Below are 23,153 nucleotides of genomic sequence, written 5' to 3' on the forward strand. Positions count from 1 at the left end.
ACGGCTCCTTTGAAGGGTGCCGGAGCTGCCAGATGGCATTAGACAGACCCCAGCGCGGCAGCCATTTTGAGCCACAGAAGGCGCCGGCCCTTTAGTCACGATGAGCCCCGCTGTCAATGCAAGTGGATTATTCCTGCAGTAGCATGTCAGTAGAGCTGTGGAAGTCAGAATTTAAATCATCTTTTGGTATTACATTTATATTTACCTTCATATAACTAATCATTAAAGACGTTAAACTTTGTCTTATCAGCAGCCAACGACCCCAGACAGGTTTGAGGCGCAGCTTATGGAGGCCTGCAGCAAACACAAATGATAAAAGCGTCTTTTTTTGAATAGAGATGAGCAAGCCAGCTAATTAAAGCAGAGATCCGGCAGAAGCATCTCGTGATGGTGCTAGTAATACATCATGACGCAAAATACTGTAATAATGGTACCACTTTAACAGTCACTGTATTTGCCTAAGGACAGATGTCTAATTTTTATGATTTCATGAGGAGATTTTTAGGCTCTGGAAGGAAGAACATTACCTGCCTGGTTGTGTAAGAGTTGAGTCATATATGTATTGTTTCACAAACAGATTTCTCTGCATGACTTTGATGTTCATTGTCAGTTTTCCCAGCATTCCCTTTTTCCTTCTTCCCCCCCCCTCCCCGTACTGTACAGAAATATCCTCCAGCTGGCGGAGGGAATGTATCCTGCATCCATCGTGGCGCTAACACAGACATATATCAGACATAACTTGACTGATATTAGACACGTATTGCCCCCCCGAGGTATTGACAGAAATGCATAATGCGATAATGTCCCTGATCGTCGCCGCCACGTCCCGCCTGATTAACTGCGTTGTAGATCCTTTACGCCGGAGGGGGGGGGGGGGGGGAGCGGCGTAAACGTCTCCAGCTACCTTCACTTATTTATTACCCCATTAAGCTGCCCCCACCGCCCTACCCTCCCCCCCTCCTCCACTCACCACCACTACCTTCCCTCTCCCATAAATATGAATGTCAGCTGAGGTGTCGAGGTTAAAAAATATCAGCTATTATATCATAAAATGAGTAGAAAGCTGCTCAATGACCTGCGATGTGTAAACTGAACTTTTCTTTCCCCCCCCCCCCCCCACTCTAATCAAATGTTATATAGCTGAAGTTGTGGGGTGTTTAATAAAGTGATGTGCAGTGGAAATTGTTCTCGCACATCCTTCCCTCTGCTGTCAGGGAAGGAAGGGGGCCACCGCTTTCCACGTCTCCCATTGATGATCCTGTGTGTGTGTGTGTGTGTGGGGGGGGGGGGTATACCGTTCTGACATGAAGGAAGAAAGGGAGCAGATCAGAGGGAAGATCTGAGACCGAAAGAAGACAGACTGCTCTCTGACGGGAGACTTTTCACTCGCTTGATTTTTCATCCGAACTGTAAACCGAAAGGTTGTGAGACACGTTTCAGACGTTCAGATCTTTGTTGATTTCTGTGCGAGATTAGAGCGCAGCAAATTACAGGTTTTGCATCTAGTTATGCACGTCTACAATTGTGCATAGTTTCATATCAGTTAGCAACAAAACACATTTCTGTTTTGCAGTGCACCGTAAACTCCGTAAACACCGTAGATGTTTGTGTGTCAGATCCCTCAAGTTGTTCACATGCAATACAGAATTCGTAATAATTGACGTTGAGGAAACATCCTCATCGAATTTTCCACTAAACTATTTTTCAGCTCACCTCTATCTAACTGCATAAACGCAGTGATACGGACTACTGACAGACTACTCGTGTCTAAATTAAAACCCAGCTCCTCCCAGACTTTTCCTCGCGGTCTGATGCTGAGCTCGTTAAACGGCTCCGTGACTGCGTCTATGTGTCGCTGCCCTTCGCCACCTCAAACTGCTGACCCACCGTTTTTGCAGGCGGGTGACCGTGTCACCGAGCGTCCTCGTCCTCATCCCCGTCCTCGTCCTCTCCTCCTCCTGTCCACCCCCGTCCACTCCCACCTCTGCTCCTGGAGAGAACTGCATGACCTCTGACCCGTGTGCCATCACCGACCCTGCCTGGGGCTTTTTGAGCGATCCTTGTCGCCCCCGAGCAACGTGCACGCTTCTCTACTCTTTTAAACTTTCCTCCTCCGAATCCTGCATCATCACACACAAACTAACCAACATTATAATGACTTGAATTAACAAAGCAAGTCCCATAATACTCATCAAAATCTAAGCTGCAAATAGGACATGCAACCAATTATAAAAATGTCAGCTCACTCTGCTACTGTACTACATATATAAGTAATACATAATAGATCAAATATCCTTGAAATAATGATTTTGATAACCCTGTTAGTCAAAATGCAGTCCAACATAATGAAATAATACACAAGGGTGGATCAATACATTTTGAGACTATTGCTCGTGCGTGTGCACGGAGCACAGCACCATGACGTGCACGGAGCAGGAGAAAGGTATAACCCTAATGAGTAACTGCTACAAATTTTGGCGCTTCATCATCATTACTTGGTGAGTTACACACGTTTTTGCGAGCAGTGGACCGGGTGCATCTGCGATTTCTCTGTGGACATGACCAGACTTCAAAGTTTGGGTGAAAGTCTGGAAATCGGCAACCGAGGCCCCTGACGATGCCTCAGGAGGATGCTTAAATTTTGACCCCCTACTCATTGGGGTTACACCTCCCTCCTGCTCCGTACACGTCACCGCGTTGTGCTCCGTGCCCGCGCGCGCACAAGCAGCAGCCTCAGAACTTATTCATACAGCCTGGTGTGACATTTACTTCGCTCTTGGCCTCAAACAATGCATAGACGGATAACGGATATTCTGAGATGGAGTATGTAATGATACTCATTGGTGCACGTCGTCGTCAAGACGTTTGCAAGTTGCATCTCCGTAATCCGTCATTCTCTGCGGCGTTAATAACGGCTTCCTGTCATACGTGCGGGGGTCACACGAACCTGCACTCTCAAACATACACTACCGTCACCGTCTTCACTTAACTCCTTCTATGGCTCAAACACGCGGCATCACGCGCGGACGAGCGCGCAGCAGATGGTCGGGTGTGAAAAGTGCGGCAGTGCGGGAGAGATTGGCACAAGTTTCCTCCGAATAAGCAGAGACGGGGAGTACAATGAAGATATCAAGGAGCACGTAGGCTCCGCATCAAATTAGTTTCCAAAATCATCTGTAATGATAAGGAGGATCCTCTCATCAGTGTGGCTGCTCCCGACCCGTGCACGCAGGTCCCAGAAGCAGATGGCTTGATGTGAATGCGGTTCACACATGAGCAGGGAAGAAAGGCAAAAACAATCTTTCCACCTTTTACCTTGCAGCTGCTACCTACCGACCCCCCGCCCACCCACCCACCCCTTACAAAGCACTTCTCCATTACGCTCTGTATACATTCAAATTTTAGAATCATGGGAATGCACTGTGGCTCCGAGTCTCTTCGCTGCTGCTTACCAGGAGTGCTTTACAGCACGATCCAGAGAATGAGTGCGTGGACGCATCCCCTGATCGCGCTTTAATACATTGAGGCTGAACTTGATCTGCCACATGTTTACATGCTGCATTCAAAATAGGAATATTGAATAACAAGATAACAAATCTGAGCTCTCGTATCGCATTGCCCAAACTGTAAATCCAATCAGAGCGGGAAACAACTTTTTAATCAGCCTGTAATTGCAAGTAGGTGGAGTTCAGAGCATGTAACTGCTACAGTATTTTATAGCTTCTAAATTCAATTGGTAACAAATTGCTAATGTTATAGCAGAATAGATGCTATCCTATTGCGTAAAATAAAAAAAAAAAAAAAAATCCAATATTAACACAGATACAGACCGTGCAACTATTTAGAACTTCATATCAATCCTTTTACATTATGCAGCTCGGTAAAAACACTCAATATGTTTAGATAAAAGTTGCAAAACTGCGTTACAACCTTAGACTATATAAAAGTGTTTGTAACTTCCGGGTCGGAAAAATGAGGCCAATGCAGAAGTGTCTTAAGCTGCAATACCGACGAGTGCCACTAGAGGTTGGCTCCAAAAAGCCTGCGGCTCCATAAACTCTCATTCAACTTCTCTTTTGAAATACAAAGTCAATAAATTGGTGTTGTTAGCTAAAGTCACTCCTTCTTATTAGTTTTCTGGCGGTCCATCTGAAAATAATCACTAATCAGAAGATAAGCTTCAAAAAGCTGTTTTTTTGTGGGGTGTGCCTGATTGACAGGCCTGTGGTGCAGTCAGGTTACAGCCATTGGTGGGCGGGACGTGGTATCGTCAGGCTTCCAATCAGATCAGTCAGATCCACCGCTCGCTCCTCTCCCAGCTCTTCCAAATATGGTCACTTCCTGCTCCAAACCGTTCTGAACGAGTAAGATGACGACGGCCAATATCCAAACTCGCGGCTTAATCACGTTCACAAACCAACGGGTGATGTCACTTTCGGTTTCTGCTTGGTTACAAGTCTTAAAGTACACATTTTAATCGGGTCCGCCAAAAGCCAATTAACTTTTTGCAAATGAGAAGTAACCAAGTGTGTGTTCATTGGTGGCCTCAGGACCGTAACTTTAAAACCATCAGACTGTCCTAGGTGTCAAATGTTGATGTTTGTGTCCATTATTATATTGAAGATCTTGAAAGGATTTATTGTATTGAAGGCTGAGCTGAAATCAATGAGCAGGATTCAGGTGTCCAGCTGGATGTACGTGGCGAAGAGCCTCGGCTAAGAGGGCCGATGTAGGTGACACGCACTGCGAATATCTGGTCTAACTACTGCAGGCGAAACACATCTGCTCTGTTTCTTTAGTGTAAGAACCGGTGTGTCTGCATGGTAAGCACTTTGGAGTCCTGTGTAAACGCTCCCAAGTTGTAACAGCAAGACGATTTCACGCTGGCGGCAATCTGGCAATCTTACTTTGGCTTCAGCATAACTGGAGTTTGATCCAGCTAAACATTATTAGCTGAGGACTAACACAGCCCGGGGACATCCAGTAATTTTTAATAATCAGCCCAGACACCGAGTAAAAATAGAACATTATGCAAAGTGAGTCACAAGAAAAGAACCAGAACTTTAAAACCCAGCAAACTTGCACAGATTTACATCGTCTCTTATTTTTATTTATTTTTTATTTTTTTTTTTACACTTTATGACATTGAGAATTTTTTTTTTTTTTTTTTTTTTTTTTAACCTGTCAGTGTTTTGCTAAACATCCAAGATGTTTTTGGATCCAAGATTTATTTTCTGTTAAATTTTGCAGTGAAAAACAAAAGACCAAAAGAACTTTCCTTCAGTGTGATCTATTTGTATGTTTTAATAATTATTCCAATGCATCGCCTTATTCCCGAGGCTGCGGCAGGAATCCATAAATAGCCCCTTGCAAATACAGTTTGTTTGCAGTGTAAACTTCCCCGCTTGAACTTTTTGTCCGTCTGAATATTTAGCGCTTATGTAGTCAAGTGTGGAGCAGCAAAGACAAAGGAGCACGAAACCATTCGACTCATTTCAGGTCACTTAATAATAAGAAAGAAAAGCCGAAGCTTTGTGAATAAAATGGTAATGTTCAGGGTCTCCTTGGATATTCAGGAAACATGGTATTCTTGACCTGCTGAAAGAAATTTGGCGAACACAGGTGGATCAGTGATACCTTTGTGTACCCTTGAAAATGGATTCAGCCATGCCTGCGCTCAGCAAGAATGATTGTGCCCTTGAAGGCAGACTGTTGAGGCCCATGGTCATTGCTGTGGCTCAGTGGTGGAATGAAATGTACTGGAATCGGGCTGCACAAGTGCACCTTAGCTTTGAGAAATATTAAAAGCATCCCGAGCACTTTATTAACTCTTTCATGACTGCTAATTGTCAGTTAAGATGCAGGGCTTTGGGCTGAAGGGTCAGCAGTTCGGTTCCTACTACCGGCAATGAAAAAAAAAAACATTATAGCAGAAGTATCCTTGAGCAAGACACCTAGGACCAAATGCTCTGTGTCTGTCTGTGTGTGTGTGTGTCTGTGTTTGCTGCTCATGCATGAGTTAAATGCAGAGGTCAAATTCCAAGTAGTTCCGACCCAGAGATCTGATTGGTCAAATGTACATTTGGAACAAATCATCATAACATCATCACACCCTGCTCATCAATAGAAAATATCACTGCCTTCTCAGTGGGAATATTCAATATAATGCTGTTTTTTTACTTGTTATAGGTCTATTAAATGTGACCGATTCGGTGAAATCGGGTCTCTTTTGGTCCTTTTTTGTCGCTCCGAGCACCCGTACCGTAACGCCACGGATAGTCGCGCACTTTAAAATCCTGGAGCCGGCTAGCTGGACCGTTTTGGTTCTAACATATGACACGGTGCTAAAATCTTGTCCATGGATATCTTTTTTTTCAGCAGATATCTTATTTGCAACAAGACTGAGCTAGCTGAGCAGTTTAGTGCTTCTATGTGCTGTATTTATGCAGTTTGAGAAACCATACCCAATGTGTTGCCATGGAAACGGCTATCGGGGTTATTTGTCTCCTCGCAGTTGACGATCAACAGAAAAGAAGAAATGAAAAGCACAGTTCTCCACCTTCATTAATGTTGTAGCCCAAACTGCAGTCGAGACAAGGATCACGGTTCATTTCTGCTGCAGTGCTGGCAGACTTGTTGTGCCGTTTGTCTTGGCTGTCAGGGACGTCCGGCCATCTCCCCCTCCCACCTGTCCAGCTGCGGCCGCATCCTCACCAGATAAGTTCAGACAGGGAGAGCCCTCGCCTCGTCTCCCTCTCCGGGGTGCTCCCTCCTCCTCCTCCTCCTCCTCCTCCTCCTCCTTCCTCCTGCAGCGTCTCCCCCGCGCTGGAGGTGGGAGACGGATCGCTCAAGGTGACCCCGGCTGGCGCGCTGTCTGCTCGTCCCGTCCGCCCTCGTGCCACCATCCCTCACACTTACTCATTCTGGTCCGTCGTCTTCGCACGCTTGCCAGCCCACCAGGCGGCAAAACTTTAGAGCTGCCATCAGCTGCTCCTTGGTCGCGCGCCCCCCCGCCACACCGCCACCCCCCACCACGCTCTCTCCCTCCCTGCTGCCATGTGGCCCAGTGTTTCTCTGTATTCCGGTGAAAACTCACAGCATGCTCCTTTAAAACGGGGCAAAGCTGGGATACTGAAATATGGTAATTATAGTCAATTAGCAACAAATACAATAACAACTCCCGACACATAATAACTAAAAAAAAAAAAAAAATTCTCTTTAATTTGCTCATAACTCTTAAGAGAAGGCTGCCATTGAAAAAGCATGCCACTAATTCTCTGCAGCTCTCCGAGACGGCATTAGCGATATAAAATGCTTAAACTATCCCTTGAAAGCAAAACTAATGAAAGTCTGTGCAATAGCATTTAGATGATCGAACTTTAAAACTCTCCCTCGGAACGAGTGCTAATGAAATTCATACACGCACAAGTCATAAACTCTTCACTGAAACAAGTTTTAATGAAAGTGTCCAGAGCAGCTTTTCAATGGTACGATGCAGTAAAGTGTCTGGAATTATACTTTTATGGATTTTAGTTCATTGAATATTGTAATCACAATTATTTTCTTTATTGGTGAGGTGTCAGTTCCTGCAGTCGGGGTTTTGCACGCGATAAGTTTTCCAACGAGGAAGTTATTGACGTAGCAGCAGATTAGGATGACATGAACTGACGCTGGTGGACACGCGGGGAAATCGGCTTCCTGTTTCTGAGGCTGCAGCATCAGCTGTTCTGCCTTTAAAGCACCAGAAGGCCCCTGAAGATTAACTAGAGCAATGCTTTAAGATTCTGTGAGAGATGTTTTCCATCTCCGCCTTCCTCTCCTGAGGTCAACGTTCGCTGCACCGCCGCGCAGAACAAAAGGCCTACTTCTGAGGTGATCAATCCTGAAGTGAGAGGTATGGAGAGGGGAGTTTAGATGATGAGAGCGAGACGGAGAGAAGAGCAGCAGGCAGCACTGAAGGTCACTTACACAACAAGCTGCGGAAATCTCCGGGAAAACATTCCTCCTGCTGTAAAGGAAAAGACCTTGTTGATGGCAGCCTCCGCGTAGTCGAGCTAGCGCGACTCTCCTCGGACCTGACGCGACGCAGATTCATCAACATGGGATGAGAGGGAAGCCGGGGGAACCTCTGCAGCAGCGGCAGGACCGCTACGTCTGCAACAGGGACGGGACGCGCTTTGTGCTCCCGCATGAGCCAACTCCGAGCAAATATTAGCTTTGGTTTCAAATGGAAAAAATAGACCGCTTATGTGAACATGAATACTAATAATACGTGTGTGTGTGTGTGTGTGTGTGTGTGTGTGTGTGTGTGTGTGTGTGTGTGTGTGTGTGTGTGTGTGTGTGTGTGTGTGTGTTTGCACAGCTCCTGCATGAGGCGTACTTTGTGTTTCTGCAGCAAAGAGAAAGAAGAGCGAGCTGGTGTGTGGGTGGGTGTGTGGGTTGGACTGTATTTTAGCTGCTTCCCACATATAATGTTGGTGCAGAGTTTGCCCTGGTGTCATTCACTGTGTGTGTGTGTGTGTGTGTGTGTGTGTGTGTGTGTGTGTGTGTGTGTGTGTGTGTGTGTGTGTGTGTGTGTGTGTGTGAGAGAGATAGAGAGCGTGTGTTCACAGTGTGTGAACGCATGGCTTTTTGTCTCTGTGCTCCCAAGACACTTCTAAACCCTGCTAATCTTAATTCCACAGAGATGGTGCGTATAATTAGAGTTGGGATCGGTGCCAGTGTCTTTTTGTTTTTCCTTTTTTTTTTTTTTTGCTCGCGATATACAGGCTTTCTCTGCACCCTAACCCCACTGCACTGTGGGTGACCCAACCGCCCTCCCACCCCACCCCACCCACCCACCCATCCATCATGGCTCCGGTACAAGGCTTATCATGAGCCCAGAGCCTCTGTCAAACTCCCGCTCTTTCAGTCCGTTTCATCTCGTTACAGGCTGCAGTCGCTTTCTTTACTTTTATCAACGTCTCCTTCCCGCGGCCGTCTCATCTCCTCAGTTTACTCTCATCACTCCAAGTCTGTAAACTTTGATACCTTCACCTTTTAGATTGTAGATTTGTTCACGCTCTAAAAACATCAAATATTGTAGCTTAACATTAAAGTCTCGGTTCAAATTCCTGTTTGCCTTTCTTTCTTTTTTTTTGGCGTTACGTAAAGATTTCTAGAAGGCTGTGCCTCACTTGACAGGCAGTCTCACACTGCAGCTACTCTGCAAACCGCTAGATTTCTGTTCAGTACTTATTGCATCTGTATTGGTGAGTTAGCATCTACGTTAAAACATCTGTGTGCTTCTGTTTCCATTTCGATGACATTTTACAAAGTTGTATTTCCAAGCGCCAGAAAAGCAGCACGTCCCCCTTCCTGTACTTCGACTGAATCCTCATTCTTCAGCCTTGTGTTTGGTGTGAAGCATCCATAAGCTGTATATAAACGTGTTCGTAGCTTCCGGCTCTGAAAAATGAGGCCGATGCAGAAGTGCCTTAAGCTGCAATGCCACCTAGTGCCACTAGAGGTCGGCTCCAAAAAGCCTCCGGCTCCATGGACTCCCATTCAACTTCTCATGAAATTCTCAGTCAATAACATGTTTCCATGAGTTATCTCAGTGTTGTGAGCTAAAGTCGCTCCTTCTTATTCATATTCTGGCGGTCTATCTGACAATAATCCCGTTATTAATCAGAAAATAAGCCTCAAAAAGACGTGTTTTTGTGGGCGTCTGTTTTAAGGATGAACTTTTAAAAAGTCCTGACTTTGTTTTCATTGATAAATAAAGTTAATGCCAAACTTGCATTTACATCAAATTTTAACTCCTTTAAATTTCCTTATAACGTCCCACTTTCAATTTAGTTGAATGAAGTGCCAAACAAAACTAATACACAAAAAAAATGTAAGTTTGTGGTCTAAAAACAAGTTGAGTTGAAATACTGGCGCCGACCCAGACTATGAAATAAAGCCTGCTCAGGGAGGTTAAAAACACAGTTGTGGTTGTGTTATCTGAAAAAAAAAACTATCACGATTATGCAAACAGTGTAGTTGGCTGCATTGATTCGGTTGTTTACACGTCGGATTGGACGCGCAGACAGAGCAGAGACATATTGGAGCCGGGCCCGGTGTAACTCAGCTGTTAGTGACAAGAATGCATCGGCGGAGAGACTGACATACGGCCAAAACATTTGACATGCTCATCTTCCGCATCGTCACGTCAACAAAACAAAATTAGAAAGTTTCGTAACAAAATGTAGCCTTGTTTTTTTTTTATATATATAATTTTATAACTAGACAAAAAAACACAACAAAACCATGACAATATTTACAAAGATATAGTGGAGTTGACTTAGAATATCTTCGGGGCGAACTGAGGCAAAAAAAAAAAAAAAAAACTCCTGAAAATAATCTTTTAACCTAAACCAAGATTGATAAAAGGAAGCATAAAGTATTACCTTCCTAACTAACAAAAACAGGAGAAAACAGTAAAAAGAAATGGCAGCTCACCCCTACGAGCTCCAACTAGCAACTAAAGACATATGTGGTCGGTTGGCATCTGAGGGAATCCTCCTGCCCAGAACCAGCGCCGTCTTTGGTCCTTAAATATCAGCATGTCATCAGTCAAGCTCTTCCAAGATGATGAAATCCCCAGCTAGCAATTGTCTTTCTTTATACGGGCGATGAAAGGTCCACAGATCTTAAAAAACTTAAGGTGGGCTTTGGACAAAGTATAAAGTACTTCAAGGTACAGACGAGGGGCCATGTCATTTAGCCATCTCTTAAACAAGGAAGACAGGCTGATGTACACACTCTGACAATGACACTTTTAGCTATAACTATACCAATCCTGTTAAATGTTTACCAAATATGCTGCTATACAACTGAAAAATGTCATCCCAAAAAAAACCCACCATTACTTTGAAAATACGCCTTTTGAGAAGTGAGTATGTGAAACTGTCTCCTTTCACTCTCAGCACCTGGCGAGTTGTTTTTTTTTGTTGATCTTCACAGAAACTTCACCACAATTTAATTACAGTCATTTTGCTCCTCTTTGTACAACAGTCCAAAACCATCTATTTCAACATCTCTCGAGTTCAAACCGACCGGCTGTGTGCTAAATGCTCCTCCAGTGAATCTCAGCAGCTCGATTCATTCCAGCGTTTCTATTCTTCTGACCACCTTAACGTCATTTCATTTTCTCTTTCATCTCTTTGCCTAGTATTCTCTCTTTTCTTTCTGATTGGCCGCCCCTCTTTGATGGAGTATTGATTAGCATTGTGGACGAAGCGCTGCGGTAACCTATACAGTACGTACACAAAAAGGGGGAAACTCGTGCGGCTGGGATGGACAGCAGGAGGCCGGCAGCGAGGAAGAGGAAGACAAAAAGATGTAGGGGGAGAGGGAGGGATCAAAGCTTTCTCCCGTGTCAGTATTCACAGCGTGCATCCTCTGCGCCCCACCCCCACCCCCCTCCCGCCGCCCCGATCTCACCGCCAGAGATGGAAAGATGAAGCCAGAGAGAGAAGCTAACGTCTCTTCACCACCTCTGTCTCTCTACACCTTCCTCTTCCCTCCTTCCTCTTCATCCCTCTCAGTTTTTCCTTCAGTGATGCTGGAGGATGATTGAGAGCTCTTCCACTGACAGCATTTTTAAACAGACGCATCAATAAATAAACGGCTTGATGTAGTGTGTGTGTGTGTGTGTGTGTGTGTGTGTGTGTGTGTGTGTGTGTGTGTGTGTGTGTGTGTGTGTGTGTGTGTGTGTGTGTGTGTGTGTGTGTGTGTGTGTGTGTGTGTCCGTCCTGTAAATGTACGCAGGATGTGTGTATGTTTGCAGACGATCCGGCTCTCCATCCTCTCTCCTCCTCCTAGAGGGGCGATCTCTTTGAACGCCCGTGTGTTTCTCTCCGGTCTTTTCTTTTTTTTTTTTTTTTTTTTCTTTTTTCACGTGTTCACGTCACTTGTCCTTCTCCGACTTCCCGCCTTATTTCTCTTTAGTCTAATTAGCCTTCTTCTGTTTCCCTCCTGCATCTCTTCCACCCTCCCTCTGCATGCTCTGCTGGACGCACTCCATCTCTTCGGCTCAGCGCTGCTCGCTTTGACGATGCTCGAACACAACTCCCTCAGACAGCTTGTGTGTGTCGTGAGTGAATACAAGCATTAGTGAGTCCACACATTTGTTTTAAGGCTGCAATTAATGATTTTCAACATTATTAATCAGCTTACAGATATTTTTAAAAGCTGTTTTATACCAAAAATGGATCAAGTTGCTGAAACAGTCCTCGTAGTGACCCAAATACGATTATAACCCCGTTTCCTTCCTTTCTTTAGTGTCTTTCAGCTCATTGTTTTGGTTTTGTAGCCCGCAGGTTTACTCCTTTGGTTTCCAGCTGTTGAAAGAAGCTGCTTTCAGGCAAAAAAAAAAAAAAAAATAGCTATGTGACCAGAGCGGCACCATGCAGGAGACAAACTTCTAGAAGGTGGACCATTTAGAGCTTACAGAGACAGATATTTCCTCGAAAGAAGCATAAAATGAGACTGAATATTGGACTTATAGGCTTACACCCACCATTTGTCCAAAAAACATTAATCCGAACTAATGCTAATGTCGTATTTACAGCTTATTGTGCGGCACCAGAATGACCTAAAGCTCAATTAATGTAGGTTTGCGTGCATTAATACGGATTTCAAAATGCCCATTGCAAGTTCAGTGTGGAAATCCCCAAAATAACTACAATTCTTCACGTGTATGAAGCAGAGAAAAGGATTATATTACATTTTTGGTCAATATATGACTAATAATGACTGCTATGAGTTGTTATTCCACTCGTGTGTTCACTCTCTTTTATTGCTTATTGTGTGATTGTTTTTGTCTTCAAGCCTCTACATATGTTTGTTTTATTCACACATTCAGCCATCTTCCCTTCAGGCACATTTGCTCGTGTTGCTGTTATTCAGTTGAATTAGATTCACTCTTGAGTGTTTGAAAGAACTCATTTGCAGCTGAGAAAATATGTACGCATACATGATCGGTCATGTGCAGGTATTTCCAACCTGTGTGTGTGTGTGTGTGTGTGTGTGTGTGTGTGTGTGTGTGTGTGTGTGTGTGTGTGTGTGTGTGTGTGTGTGTGTGCGCGCGCGCGCGCCTGCCCACCTCTCTGCACTCGTATCATAATGAGGTTTGCACAGTTTGCTCTGCTATAGTCAGATATTGCTCCCATATACACACACACACACACACACACACACACACACACACACACACACACACACACACACACACACACACACACACACGCTAACTGCCCTGCAGAAAACTAAGAGCCAATTTAAGAAGTAGGCGACTTGCACTGTAGCTCCTCTGGCGTCTGGTTATCTTTTTGGAGTGCTGAGTGTTTGCTGTACAACGGCTGCCTACTCGCAGCACGGCATAATTAGATTTGTGCAAATTGTATCTTGTGCAGGACTCCTTCCAGGATGCTTGTTCTCCCAAATTCTGCTGCGTCCTTAACCCCGACGGTAGCGGCTCCGGAGGTTAGGGAGGAGGGTCTCGGGGCAGGGAGACGCCTAATGCCCACATTAGTCACAGGAAGATTGATTGTAGTTTGTAGGTGGGTTAGACTGAAGGAGTTCAACTTTAAAAACTGTACTTCAGTTTGATGTCAATTAAAGCCAAGCTAAAAAAAAAAACCTCTATTCATGCTGATGTCAAACTATAGAAAATAAATGTGGCTCACATTAGACACGCACAACTCCACCTTATAGTTAGGATGAAAGAATTAGCCCATTAATGGCCCAATAATACTGATACTCGTAGAAAACAACACATTCGGTGAAACAAAAATCATGCGTTCAGCATTTTATTGCAACATGTCACACAAAATTAGAGTCAAACTGATCTTTACTTTTCTATATTTTGATCCCTCCAGAAGGTTTTTTTTGTGATTGTTGCGATCAAAAATGTTTGATTTTGAGGTGGATTTACTCTAAAATTGCGACGTAAAATTGCAGTAGGTGGAGAAAAAAAAGTGCTTTTTTTTTTTAAAGCATTACCTGATAAACAATGTAATCAGTCTGTGATAATAATCATGCTGCACATCACAGAAATATTTTAGTTTTAATCTTTTTTTATTTTTTATTATCTTTTATTGAACTTGGGGATCAAAGTTACAAAAACATAAAAGTGACGCAGTTTTACTGAACAGACAGTCTTACCTGGAAAGACTTACTTTATGTCGTAAATACTTTCAGCACAGCTTCTGTCGACGACCCTTTATTGCTGAAAAATCCCGGGAATTTAAAAAAATTGCAAGGTCCCGCGAATACTGCAGAGATTGCTTGAATTTGCGTGAAATTATTACGATCACAAGATCTGGAGGGTCTGATATTTACTTCTGCCGAGGAGGTTATGTTTTTGGTAGTCACCCAAATGTTGCTATTTAAACAAAGGTTACATGCCTGTTAGACAACACAGCGGGGCTGTTTGCAGAGTTTTGAGGTAGGTGGACTGAATCTATAAACGTTGTTTACCGCTACATTCAGATGCTGCTCCATCTTGCTTTTTTATCCAGTAAATCAATTCCGCTGCTTTGTGCTGTTCAAGGCAGCTCCCGCTTATGAAAAAGGACGACGTCTGCATGCAGATTCCTCACTTCATCTGCATGCTGTTTACCGCACAGATCCGCACTGTGATGTTGCTGCCCGGTGCAGCACGTTGCGTCAGTACGAAGGAAGTTGATTCTGCAGAGTTTCTTACGGGTTTGAGTTAATTATTTTATTCTGAAAGAGTGGTTGGTCTTGATTTTTGAGGGCAGGAAGTTGCAGATTTGATTAGTATTTAATACCCAGCGGTCATCACACACACACACACACACACACACACACACACACACACACACACACACACACACACACACACACACACACACACACACACACAAATTTTGGCTCCGAGATTCTTCACACAACGGGACGTCTGATCGTGACAAATGGAGACTCAACACGATGATTTGCTCACTTGCGTCGTCTTTGTTCTTGTGTTGTGAAGAAGAGTGAAGAACATGACGGATGTTTCGGCCTGTTTTTATTTCTGTTCATGGTAATGAGGCGAGTCATTCATACTTTATAGGTGTTATTGTTCTGCTACTATGCATCACATTATTTCTAGATCTATTATCGTCTGCTTGTAGTTTTTATTTTCAGGGCGGATTCAGTTCATGGTTTCTTTCAGTTTGGTTTTTTTTTTTTTTTTTTTTTTTACAAACCGTTTCCAATACTGTACCTCCTCCCCAATGGCTTCATTAAGCACTTAAATGCTTTATGAATTTGCTAATGAACTTCCTGGTTCAAAAAAAGATATTGTGAGTTGTTTAGTCTTTTGGAAAGCAGCTGCAGATATCATGCAGCGCTACTGTTAACTGAGTAATATCATGCAGACGGTATCTCTGTAACAGTCGTGTCCTCTATCAGATTACTTTAAACTGTCTTCAGTCAGTTCACAAAGTACTTTTAAAATTGCACTTGTTCTCACCAACTGCTGTGAATATAAAAAAAAAAATGTCCCTGCCAGATGTTTTTTGTGATCATTTATAAAATGTAAAGAAAAAAATATCATTTTCAGCCCTAGTAGGAGATGTTATGTCTCAAAATTGGCTTCATTTTCCAGTTGCCAAAAACTGTATTTTTGAATGAAGTAATTAAGCTCTCGTGAACGTGATATCTCAGGAACGCCATGAGGAAATCTCTACAAATGTTGCACAAACATGCATATACATGAACTGCATGTACATGTATGTTTCACCGTTTTACTTAATTTTGGACAAATACATGTATTGTTAAACTGTAAAATATCTTTCCTCCATTATGGATCACAAATGTTTCAGTCAATATATCGTTATCGGAAATTTTGGACTTCATAATATTGGAATCCGTTGTGATATAACATGTGTAACTCATTAATTAGTGAGCTCTAGAGGAGCTGGTAGCTCCCAGAATATCTGTTTTTCCTGTTTCTAGCTACAGACTGTAGCTTCATATTTACTTGTTATCAATCTGATTTATTACTCAGCGAGAGCCCGTATAAGCATATTCCCAAAAATATTAATTGATTCCTTTTAAAGTAGTGACTCAAGAAAAATAAGGGTTGAGCTCCTCCTCGCCCAGCTGTTACAACAGAGAGGAAGAGTAAAGACATCCGGATACAGGCACACATCCCCAGACACATTCAGGGCTTTAATGAGTTGGCAGCGCCACAGAGAGAAACCAGGACATTAAATTTAGACCCCTTTTTTTTTTAATTTTCTTTTCTTTTTTCATCTTCAGTCTTTACTGTACAGAGAAAGATAGATTTTCCCTCCAGCTATTTATGTAGCCCCTGTTAAGGATTTCACTCAGGGGCGTCACATTTAGGTGCCAACATGTCAATAACCACCATCGACAGGCTCACGGGCTGAAAACACTCAGCAGATTAATTGAAGGCGGTTCAGGATTTCACAATGTGTGTGTGTGTGTGTGTGTGTGTGTGTGTGTGTGCGTGCACGCGCGTGCTTTCAAGTTGAGTTTACTTGCTCCTTTTCTTTGGCAACGACTCGCTGTAATGAAACAGAGGCCAGTGGATTGTGTCGAGCTTCTTTTGATTGTCTGTATGCACCATAGACTGTATATAAAAGTGTTTGTAACTTCCAGGTCTGAAAAATGAGCCCGATGCGGAAGTGCCTTAAGCTGCAATACTGCGCCACTAGAGGATGACTCCAAAAAGCCTCCGGATCCATAGATTCCCATTCAACCAGTCTCATAAAATTGTCAGGCAATAAAAGTTCTCCAAGTTTTTTCAGTGTTGTTAGCTAAAGTCGCTCTTTCTGAAAAAAATCCATCAATAATCAGAAAATAAGCTTCAAAAAGACGTGTCTTGGGTGGCGGTGCCGGTTGCCGCTTGGTCTGCACACATAACTTCGCACACATCCTGCCACGTCGTCGCTGTGTGACTTCCTTCATGATCTGAAGCTGAAATAAACGATCAATTAGTCCCCTCCTACATCTCCTTTGTGATTTTCCCAGGTCTCCTTTCTGTTAGTATTTTTCCCGCTCGTACGCTAATTGCAGGTGTTTTTTTCAAAGCCTCGCTGCTTGTATTCAGGTCTTCTCGAATGTTTTGACAGTCGACGACAACGCAGGTTTCATCGCCATGTTTCCCGCGGCTCTCCTCATATCTATTTTTTCTCGCATTGTTGCTCTCCATCCTCCGCTGCTTTCATCGCTACCAGCCCCCTCTTTGTCTTTCCCCATTCATCAGATTTTCATTCTCCTTATTTCTCGTCCGTTTTCGTTCTTTAGCCTCCTCCTTTCCTCCCTCATAATCACCTCCCTGCTCCTTTTCCTTTTGGCCAAGGTCCATGTTATAAATCTGAACGAAATGAGGCCGCCTCTGCCTCGTAGTGGTGGAAAGTTACTGAGTACAATTACTCAGGTACATCCTTTCCATTTCCATTCCCATTATGCAGTTTTAAACGTCTGTGCCTCTGCATTGAACAGGGCTACAGAAATACTCTGCACATTAACATTTTATCCATAAAGCATGCAGTTAACTTGTAAAATATGATTTTTCCACATGTTAAATAGTTTAAAAAAAAAAAGTAGTTAGAATTAGTTGCACTTTTTGGAAACCACTTTTTAATGTGGCAAACTCCAAAAATACGTGCTTTATTTATTAATACATTATAAATTTGATTGCGAGGTTGTGAACGAATGTGGAAACGCATCATCATCACTGATTCATAAAATGTAACTGTGCCACTCCGGATAATGAATACTTTTAATAGTAGACCTCATTAATATTCAGGTTGACAATTGATTTGATTGATGCGACTCGAGTTTAGAGCTAAATTACGCTGCAGGAGGGACGGCGCATCACCATCCACTTGGTTTACCAGCCGTCAACTTTTCTGTTTGTCTGTTTTTTCCTTCTCGTCTCATTTTCAGCAGCATCAGCCGGTAAAAAGTTAATGTCTCGCTTCAAACGGCTGCAGACAAAGTTTGGAGCTAGTTTGTGAACATTGTTTAGCTGCTAAAGAGGCAGATATTTCCCTCAGGAGCTTTAATGAGAGTGAATATTGTGTTTGGATTCATCAGGTGGTCAGAAACAGGACTTCAGATGAATGCTGAGTGAAGACTGTTGTCTGTTGAATGTGTAAATAAGCAGCATGTTCATCACATCCACTCTACAAACTGATAAAATGTCCGATTCCTGTTCACAGCTTGTTGTTGTTGTTGTAGCCAGAGGAAATCGATGAGGGTTTAATTACACTTTGTTGATGATACACGGGGACGTTGCACTTTTTACTTCAGTACCTCGGGATGAAAGACGCTGTCATCATGACGGGCAGCCGATTGGACAACAGACAGCAGTCACTAACCTTCGCCCTCCTCTTCCTCGTCTTCTTCTTCCTTTTGCCTAGCAACTGCTGAGGGAGATGCAGCAGATGGCCAGCCGGCCTTTTGCCACCATCAACGTCGCCTTGGAGACGGACGAGGAGCCGCCTGACCTGATAGGAGGAAATGTCAAGGTGAGAGCAACCTTATGTTTTAAAAGAAAATCACCGCCGAGCCTCGGAGCGCCACCTTATGGTCCGGGGTCAACGGGACCACAAGATTGATAAATATTCCGAATGTCACCTGTTTCACATCATTTTTGAGTCTTTACGGTGATTTAATTAGTTTGGAGCGACCTGAGAGGCCAAACTGATCTCACCTGACAGGTCTAATGAAGGTCGCTGCAGTGCGAAGGCCTGATGATGATGAAAGTTGGCTGCCGATGAGTAACACAGCACATTACACCAGCTATTGTGGGAAGCCTGTGAACTCTAATGGGACAGAATCCAGTTAACCCCGGAGTTAAACACGTGCCGATCAGAGCGAGGCGATGTCGATTTCAGACTATACTTAGAAATAATAAGAAATATGGAGATAGTCTTCATTTGTAAAAAAAAAAGATAAACACCCACTCGCTGGAAAGGGGACTGTAATTAAGTAATGATTCATCTCGGAAAACAGCCTTGTTTTAGGGCATCGAACCATCTGTGTTTCTGAAAGACAAACAGAGGAATGGAAAGTTCTGTCAATATGATTATACAGCGTGTTGGACCAGTCGGTCATATAGGAGGGCAGCATACGGCCTGAATAAAAAAAGATGGAAATGTGGCTCTAAATGTTGTAGTGAGCTCCCCACAAACTGTTTTATTCAGTAATTCAGGCAATACAATTTTAAGCCCAAACTAAAAGGAAGGACATCAAAGGAGCCTTTGGAATATTTGCTAATTTTGTTATATTTGCATGGGAGAAAGCACGTTTTTGTGTTTTTAGATAAAAAAAAAAATAAAAAAAACCTCAATGGAAAATGAAACTCCTGCTATCACCCCAGTATTTGTAGATTAACAGAAGTTTTGCTGCTGCATTGAAAAAAAATCTGCAGTGAAACAATGTCCAGCTAATTTGATTGTTATGCAGCTCGTGGACAGTTTTCAAATTATAGGAACTAGTTTTTGGGGTTGATACAAAAATCTTTGAGAAACAGCAAAGAAGAGTCTGACGTTGTAGATATTAGAAATCATCTGATGTGAAAATGTGACGCATCAAATTTATACAGCAATCACTACACTTCCATGTGAAGAGGAAACACCTGCTGTCTCCTTAAACCGGAATAAATGTAGTTATAGTCGGGAGAATTGAGGGAGCCGTCTGCAACAAGCAGGACTAAAACCAAAACAAAAAGCGTCCCAACACTTACTTAAGGAGATAAAGTGTTAACAAAGTGCTTGTCACGGTATAATTTCCACCACAGGGAAGTATTTGTTCCAATGAAATGACATTTTTCATGCTGTAGTGCAACAAATCAAACTTCTGTCAGTATTATTGTGTCAGAAGATGGCGGCAGATGTGAATATCTCCAAACCTGAGCAGGCAAAAGTCAAATGAACTCAAATTGTAAATTGCAGTTTGATCACCTTCATGTATGTTTTGGACACACTGACCTCGGCAGAACCTGCGATCAGACTTGGTTGCAAACAACGTGGAGTCCATCTGAGTGCAGTTCAACCACACTGGTGTGAATGTAAAGAAATCAGTGTGACATTGAAAGCAGAGCGGAAGTGTTGAAAGGAGTACATTTAAACAGAAAGATCAGGCTGAGACGGTGGTTGAGAAGACTTCATTACGGAGAAGAGTTTGACGGAGCTGAGAGCAGATTTAAATGCAGATGTCGATGGAGCCGGGGAAGCATTTAAAAGTGTGCAGAGGTATAGAAATTGCCGGCTGAGTATTTGGACGGCCGCTGCGGGCAGGTTCACCTGGGACTGTGATGAATGACCTTTGCATGCAGATGTAGTGCAGAATTATAGGGCTATTTGAGGAGGGAGGCGGGTGGGGTGGGGGAGCTTCGGGGCCCCGGGGCCCCACGCCTCTGACAGGGTCCATGAATCCCGGGGGGGGCTCGGCTCCAGGGCACAAGGTTACTCTGTGCGACGGCTGCACGGCCCCTCTGGGAGAACAGCACATAATCAAATCCCTGTTTGAACAGAAACTATTCTCCTCTGTCCTTCATCCTCCTCCTCATCTGCTTTTGTGTTCCTCCTCTTGTTTCCTTTTTTTCCTGCTCTTCCCTCTTTATCATCTTTTACGGTCTTTTTTTCAACTTTTCTGTTATCGTCTTTTCTTCTTGTTTTCTTTTGATTTACTATTTTGTTCTCTTCTCTCATGTCCTGTTTTCATCTCTGCTCTTCGTCTTGGTTTTATCATCTTAATTCATCTTTTCTTTGTCGTCTCCTCTCATCTTTCTCCTCTCCTCTCCTCTCCTCTCCTCTCCTCTCCTCTCCTCTCCTCTCCTCTCCTCTCCTCTCCTCTCCTCTCCTCTCCTCTCCTCTCCTCTCCTCTCGTTTGTCTTTTCCTTTGTTGCTCTCTTCCTCTTCTCTGTTCTGCTTCCTTCTCCTCTTTTTACAATTCTTCTAATTTTCTGTTTTCTTTTTTCTCCCAGCTCTAATTCTTTTCCCATCACTTTTTCTACTGTTTTTTTCCTCGTCTCTTTTCTCCAAATTTGTTTTCCACCTTCTTGTTTTTTCATCCTTTTGTCTTTTTCCTCCATTTACTCCTTCCATCCTTTTTCTTTGTATCTTTTCTCCTACTCTCGCTCCATTCCTGTCTGACATCCTTACTTCACCACAGTGTCCTCCTCTAATTTACCAGCCCTTTACTGATCCTATCGGCTGTCTGGGGTTTTCTGCTGGCCTTATCTGCTACTTCTGCGCGCGTGTGTGTGTGTGCGTGCGTGCGTGTGTGCGTGCGTGTGTGTGTGTGTGTGTGTGTTCATATACATCCGGCGTGCACCCCTGTGAGTGTTTGTGTGGGTGTTAGCGTGTGTGCACACATTGTGCTTGTTGTTGTGTAGAGAAAAGATGCAGCTCGCCGTGGAATCGGGCCACCTCCGCCTCCCGTCTCCGCATTAGCTTTTCTTCTTCTTTTCTTCCATTCTTCGCGGCCTCCTCTCCTCCTCTCCATCAGGGCAGGAGCAGAGATCCAATTTAGATCTTCCTCCTCAGCTTTCCGTGCCTCCACCCGCTCAGACTGTGAGTGTGCACTATCCTATCTCCTCGCAGCTGGGACGGAGCTACTCGGAGCGAGTTCCTCTCCTTGTTTCCGTGGCGTTTTATCAGGATGCTACAGCGGTGTGTTAAGACCCGCCGTCGGAGCGCGCGGGAGGACTGCGCGCTGCACAGCGAGCTGAAGATCATTAAAGTTGTTTATAGTCTCGATGGGAAGTCCAAACTTGCTCCGCCGATGAGATATATTCACTCGGCTTCTGCCAAATGGAGCCCGCGGCATCGCAGGTGGATGTGATGCCTTCGACTGTGCTTTTATTCATAGATACCGAAAAATAGAGGAAATCAGGAGATATGATGCGAGAAGAGTGTGTTCGTGTGTGTGTGTGTGTGTGTGTGGGGTGGGGGGTGGGGAGGCATCAAGATCAAATGTGCTCCATTAATTTATAGACATGAGGCTGCGATTGTTATTGTGATTGCCGGGCAAGAAAAATTTGTCCAAAACAGCAGAGGAATGTTCAACTATGATCATCTCTGATGGATACAGAAGGTGTGTGTTCATACATGTTTAATCTGTTAGTGCAAATTATAAAGATATTTATTATACGATGTGTTGAAAGGAGGCAGGTTTGAGACACAATCACACTTCTGAAGTAGAATTTGCATCTAGAAGTAAACAGTGTCTCAAATTAGAAGTGTTTGTCTGTGGTGTCAGTAGGTCACCTGAACAGAGGAACTGAAGTATAGAAAAAAAAATTGGTTCTGAAAACCAAAAGGAAGTTGCAGGTAGTTGGTGTTTAATTTTTTTTGTGGATCATTTTTACTTCAAGCAGCAAAGAAGATCAAGCAGAAAGATGAGGCAGAGCTGAAGACAAAAGTTTGAGCGCAATAACGCTTCCTTTTAATGCTTCTTCTTCGTCTTCTTCTTCTCCTTCTTCTCCTCCTCCTCCTCCTACTCCTCCTCCTCCTCCTCCTCCTCCTCCTCCTCTCCCGGCAGCTCACTTGATGTGATGTATCTTCAGCTGCAGAGGATTGTGGGTCAGAACAGCCACAGTAGATGCTGATCTACAGACTGCAGAATATGACTGGATGTATTTGGACATCCTGGTACGTTTTGGGACATACTAAATATTTTTCTGGCCTACTAAATAGTATGGTAATATGGGAGTATGATAGTATGATATTGCAGTGTGATATTATGGCAGTATGGTAGTATGATAGTTTGATATTATGGCAGTATGGTAGTATGATATTATGGTGGTATGATATTATGGCAGTATGGTAGTATGATAGTATGATATTATGACAGTATGGTAGTATGATAGTTTGATATTGTGACAGTATGATAGTATGGTAGTATGATAGTATGGTAGTATGGTGGTATGATAGTGTGGTAGTATGATACTATGGTAGTATGATAGTATGATATTATGGTAGTATGATAGCAGTATGGTTCTATGGCAGTATGGTTCTATGGTAGAATGGTAGTACAGTAGTATGGTTGTACGGTAGTATGATATTACGGTAGTATGGTAGTACAGTAGTATGGTTGTATAGTAGTATGGTTGTACAGTAGTATAGTAGTATGGT

At 43.4% G+C, this 23,153-nt stretch overlaps 1 protein-coding gene across 1 annotated transcript in view; it reads left to right on the forward strand.

Moving 5' to 3' along the window:
• The window catches only part of atrn (attractin), a 110,736-nt gene that overhangs the window by 75,545 nt on the left and 12,038 nt on the right, over nucleotides 1-23,153 (forward strand). Inside the window, exon 27 of the mRNA XM_069719547.1 lies at nucleotides 18,432-18,539. Coding sequence (XP_069575648.1) covers nucleotides 18,432-18,539 — 108 coding nt within the window. The remainder of the gene's footprint in view (nucleotides 1-18,431; nucleotides 18,540-23,153) is intronic.

The sequence above is a fragment of the Brachyistius frenatus genome, unplaced genomic scaffold (assembly GCF_029030835.1).
Source record: "Brachyistius frenatus isolate BFR_SWC_R1_liver_20210118 unplaced genomic scaffold, ASM2903083v1 Contig_217, whole genome shotgun sequence".
NCBI lineage: Eukaryota > Metazoa > Chordata > Actinopteri > Embiotocidae > Brachyistius > Brachyistius frenatus.